Raw genomic sequence first — 5,000 nt, 5'->3', positions numbered from 1 at the left:
TCTCTGTCTCTCTGTCTCTCTCTCTCGGTCTCTCTCTCTCGGTCTCTCTCTCTCTCTCTCTCTCTCTCTCTCTCTCTCTCTCTGTCTCTCTCTCGCTCTGCTCTCTCTCTCTCTGCTCTCTCTCTCTCTCTCTCTCTGTCTCTCGCTCTCTCTGCTCTGTCTCTCTCTCTCTCTGTCTCTCTCGTGCTCTCTCTCTCTCTCTCTGTCTCTCTCTCTGCTCTCTCTCTGTCTCTCTCTCTGTCTCTCTCTCGGTCTCTCTCTCTCGGTCTCTCTCTCTCGGTCTCTCTCTCTCTCTCTCTCTCTCCCTCTCTCTCTCTCCCTCTGTCTCTCTCTCTCTGTCTCTCTGTCTGTCTCTCTCTCTCTCTCTGTCTCTCTCTCTCTCTGTCTCTCTCTCTCTCTGTCTCTCTCCTCTTTTAAAGAGGTATTGCTTCATCAGTACATTACATCTGTGTAATTAAACCAGAATAAAGAAAGCTGATGATCTGTCTCTCTGTCAGGATGTCGGGGATGATGTCCGGCGCCTACGGTGGGATGCCCCCAGCAGCAGCAGCGACAGGGGGAGGGGGGGGAACAGGAGGCATGATGGGGGCAGACGTAGGAGGACTCGGCGGACTTGGAGGACTCGGGGGACTCGGAGGACTCGGGGGACTTGGAGGACTTGGAGGACTCGGCGGCGCCGCAGCCCCGGGGCCGACTGCAGCTGCTGCAGGCGGAGATTTATCAGGACTCATCCAGGCGTACGTACCTCAGCAGACACTGGTCTACACACTGCACACTGGCGGGGTGGCGTGAGCGTGTCTCTGTGTGGCGTGAGCGTGTCTCTGCGTGTGGCGTGAGCGTGTCTCTGCGTGGCGTGAGCGTGTCTCTGCGTGGCGTGAGCGTGTGTCTGCGTGGCGTGAGCGTGTCTCTGCGTGGCGTGAGCGTGTCTCTGCGTGTGGCGTGAGCGTGTCTCTGCGTGTGGCGTGAGCGTGTCTCTGCGTGGCGTCTGTGTGGCGTGAGCGTGTCTCTGTGTGGCGTGAGCGTGTCTCTGTGTGGCGTGAGCGTGTCTCTGGGCGTGGCGTGAGCGTGTCTCTCTGCGCGTGGCGTGAGCGTGTCTCTCTGCGCGTGGCGTGAGCGTGTCTCTCTGCGCGTGGCGTGAGCGTGTGTCTGCGTGGCGTGAGCGTGTCTCTGCGTGAGCGTGTCTCTGCGTGTGGCGTGAGCGTGTCTCTGCGTGTGGCGTGAGCGTGTCTCTGTGTGGCGTGAGCGTGTCTCTGCGTGTGGCGTGAGCGTGTCTCTGCGTGTGGCGTGAGCGTGTCTCTGCGTGTGGCGTGAGCGTGTCTCTGCGTGTGGCGTGAGCGTCTCTCTGTGTGTGGCGTGAGCGTCTCTCTGCGTGTGGCGTGAGCGTCTCTCTGCGTGTGGCGTGAGCGTCTCTCTGCGTGTGGCGTGAGCGTCTCTCTCTGCGTGGCGTGAGCGTCTCTCTGTGTGTGGCGTGAGCGTCTCTCTGCGTGTGGCGTGAGCGTGTCTCTGTGTGGCGTGAGCGTCTCTCTCTGTGTGGCGTGAGCGTGTCTCTCTGTGTGGCGTGAGCGTGTCTCTCTGTGTGGCGTGAGCGTGTCTCTCTGTGTGGCGTGAGCGTGTCTCTCTGTGTGGCGTGAGCGTTTCTCTGCGTGTGGCGTGAGCGTGTCTCTGTGTGGCGTGAGCGTGTCTCTGTGTGGCGTGAGCGTGTCTCTGTGTGGCGTGAGCGTGTCTCTGTGTGGCGTGAGCGTGTCTCTGTGTGGGCGTGAGCGTGTCTCTGTGTGGCGTGAGCGTGTCTCTCTGTGTGGCGTGAGCGTGTCTCTCTGTGTGGCGTGAGCGTGTCTCTCTGTGTGGCGTGAGCGTGTCTCTGCGTGTGGCGTGAGCGTGTCTCTCTGCGTGTGGCGTGAGCGTGTCTCTGTGTGGCGTGAGCGTGTCTCTGCGTGGCGTGGCGTGAGCGTGTCTCTGCGTGGCGTGAGCGTGTCTCTGCGTGGCGTGAGCGTGGCGTGTCTCTGTGTGGCGTGAGCGTGTCTCTGCGTGGCGTGAGCGTGTCTCTGCGTGGGCGTGAGCGTGTCTCTGCGTGGCGTGAGCGTGTCTCGCGTGGCGTGGCGTGCTGCGTGGCGTGAGCGTGTCTCTGCGTGGCGTGAGCGTGTCTCTGCGTGGGCGTGCGTGTCTGCGTGGCGTGAGCGTGTCTCTGCGTGGCGTGAGCGTGTCTCTGCGTGGCGTGAGCGTGTCTCTGCGTGGCGTGAGCGTGTCTCTGCGTGGCGTGGCGTGCTCTGCGTGGCGTGAGCGTGTCTCTGTGTGGCGTGAGCGTGTCTCTGTGTGGCGTGAGCGTGTCTCTGCGTGGCGTGAGCGTGTCTCTGCGTGGCGTGAGCGTGTCTCTGCGTGGCGTGTCGTGCGTGAGCGTGTCTGCGTGAGCGTGTCCCTGCGTGGCGTGAGCGTGTCTCTGCGTGGCGTGAGCGTGTCTCTGCGTGGCGTGAGCGTGTCTCTGCGTGGCGTGGCGTGTCTGTGGCGTGAGCGTGTCTCTGCGTGGCGTGAGCGTGTCTCTGCGTGGCGTGAGCGTGTCTCTGCGTGGGCGTGCGTGGCGTGAGCGTGTCTGCGTGGCGTGAGCGTGTCTGCGTGGCGTGAGCGTGTCTCTGCGTGGCGTGAGCGTGTCTCTGCGTGGCGTGAGCGTGTCTGCTGCGTGGCGTGAGCGTGTCTCTGCGTGAGCGTGTCTCTGCGTGGCGTGAGCGTGTCTCTGCGTGGCGTGAGCGTGTCTCTGCGTAGCGTGAGCGTGTCTCAGCATGGCGTGAGCGTGTCTCTGCGTGGCGTGAGCGTGTCAGCTGCGTGGCGTGAGCGTGTCTCTGCGTGGCGTGAGCGTGTCTCTGCGTGGCGTGAGCGTGTCTCTGCGTGAGCGTGTCTCTGCGTGCGTGCGTGGCGTGGCGTGTCTCTGTGTGGCGTGAGCGTGTCTCTGTGTGGCGTGAGCGTGTCTCTGCGTGTGGCGTGAGCGTGTCTCTGTGTGGCGTGAGCGTGTCTCTGCGTGGCGTGAGCGTGTCTCAGCGTGTGCGTGTCTCTGCGTGGCGTGAGCGTGTCTCTGCGTGTGGCGTGAGCGTGTCTCTGCGTGGCGTGAGCGTGCTCTGCGTGGCGTGAGCGTGTCTCTGCGTGGCGTGGCGTGTCTCTGCGTGGCGTGAGCGTGTCTCTGCGTGGCGTGTCTCGTGTGGCGTGGCGTGTCGCGTGAGCGTGCTCTGCGTGGCGTGTCTCGTGGCGTGAGCGTGTCTCTGTGTGGCGTGAGCGTGTCTCTGCGTGGCGTGAGCGTGTCTCTGCGTGAGCGTGTCTCAGCCTGAGCGTGTCTCAGCGTGGCGTGAGCGTGTCTCAGCGTGAGCGTGTCTCAGCGTGGCGTAAGCGTGTCTCTGTGTGGCGTGAGCGTGTCTCAGCGTGAGCGTGAGCGTGTCTGCGTGTGGCGTGGCGTGTCTCTGCGTGGCGTGGCGTGTCTCTGCGTGTGGCGTGGCGTGTCTCTGCGTGTGGCGTGAGCGTGTCTCTGCGTGGGCGTGGCGTGTCTGCGTGAGCGTGTCTCTGCGTGTGGCGTGGCGTGTCTCTGCGTGTGGCGTGGCGTGTCTCTGCGTGTGGCGTGAGCGTGTCTCTGCGTGTGGCGTGGCGTGTCTCTGCGTGGCGTGGCGTGTCTCTGCGTGTGGCGTGAGCGTGTCTCTGCGTGTGGCGTGAGCGTGTCTCTGCGTGAGCGTTTCTCTGCGTGTGGCGTGAGCGTTTCTCTGCGTGTGGCGTGAGCGTGTCTCTGCGTGTGGCGTGAGCGTTTCTCTGCGTGTGGCGTGAGCGTTTCTCTGCGTGTGGCGTGAGCGTGTCTCTGCGTGTGGCGTGAGCGTGTCTCTCTGCGTGTGGCGTGAGCGTGTCTCTCTGCGTGTGGCGTGAGCGTGTCTCTCTGCGTGTGGCGTGAGCGTGTCTCTGCGTGGCGTGAGCGTGTCTCTGCGTGGCGTGAGCGTGTGTCTCTGCGTGTGGCGTGAGCGTGTGTCTCTGCGTGTGGCGTGAGCGTGTCTCTGCGTGTGGCGTGAGCGTGTCTCTCTGCGTGTGGCGTGAGCGTGTCTCTGCGTGTGGCGTGAGCGTGTCTCTCTGCGTGTGGCGTGAGCGTGTCTCTCTGCGTGTGGCGTGAGCGTGTCTCTGTGTGGGGCGTGAGCGTGTCTCTGTGTGGCGTGAGCGTGTCTCTGTGTGGCGTGAGCGTGTCTCTGCGTGTGGCGTGAGCGTGTCTCTGCGTGTGGCGTGAGCGTGTCTCTGCGTGTGGCGTGAGCGTGTCTCTCTGCGTGTGGCGTGAGCGTGTCTCTGCGTGTGGCGTGAGCGTGTGTCTCTGCGTGTGGCGTGAGCGTGTCTCTCTGCGTGTGGCGTGAGACCCACACGTTCATTTGGGGTTTCTGATGCCCAGTTATACTTTGTCTGCTGTATGAAGTTAGGGTCTTAACACATTTTTGTCTAAAATGTGTCGTTGTTGATGTGTTTGTGTTGTTGTTGTGTTTGTGCCGTGTTTGTGTTGTTGTTGTGTTTGTGCCGTGTTGTTGTTGTTGATGTGTTTGTGCCGTGTTTGTGTTGTTGTGTTTGTGCCGTGTTGATGTGTTGTTGTTGATGTGTTTGTGTTGTTGTGTTTGTGCCGTGTTGTTGTCATGTTGATGTGTTTGTGCCGTGTTTGTGTTGTTGTTGATGTGTTTGTGCCGTGTTGATGTTGATGTGTTTGTGCCGTGTTTGTGTTGTTGTTGATGTGTTTGTGCCGTGTTTGTGTTGCAGAGGGCAGCAGTTTGCTCAGCAGATGCAGCAGCAGAACCCCGAACTCATTGAACAGCTGAGGAGTCAGATCCGCAACCGGACGCCCAGCGCTGGAAACGAGGAGCAGCCCTGACCCCGTAAATACACTCTGGTTACTGCCAGCTAGTAGAAATACACTCTGGTTACTGCCAGCTAGTAGAAATACACTCTGGATACTGCCAGCTAGTAGAAATACACTCTGGTTACTGCCAGCTAGTAGAAATACACTC

General features: G+C 61.3%; 1 protein-coding gene across 1 annotated transcript in view; it reads left to right on the top strand.

Annotated features, from left to right (window-relative positions):
• Positions 1-5,000, top strand: part of LOC144513577 (small glutamine-rich tetratricopeptide repeat-containing protein alpha-like) — a 15,620-nt gene that overhangs the window by 8,938 nt on the left and 1,682 nt on the right. Inside the window, exons 10-11 of the mRNA XM_078244687.1 lie at positions 498-737; positions 4,753-4,868. Of these exons, the coding sequence (XP_078100813.1) occupies positions 498-737; positions 4,753-4,864 (352 nt within the window). The 3' untranslated portion in view covers positions 4,865-4,868. The remainder of the gene's footprint in view (positions 1-497; positions 738-4,752; positions 4,869-5,000) is intronic.

Source organism: Sander vitreus, unplaced genomic scaffold (assembly GCF_031162955.1).
Source record: "Sander vitreus isolate 19-12246 unplaced genomic scaffold, sanVit1 ctg288_0, whole genome shotgun sequence".
Classification (NCBI taxonomy): Eukaryota; Metazoa; Chordata; class Actinopteri; order Perciformes; family Percidae; genus Sander; species Sander vitreus.
This window is presented reverse-complemented; position numbering and strand designations above follow the sequence as displayed.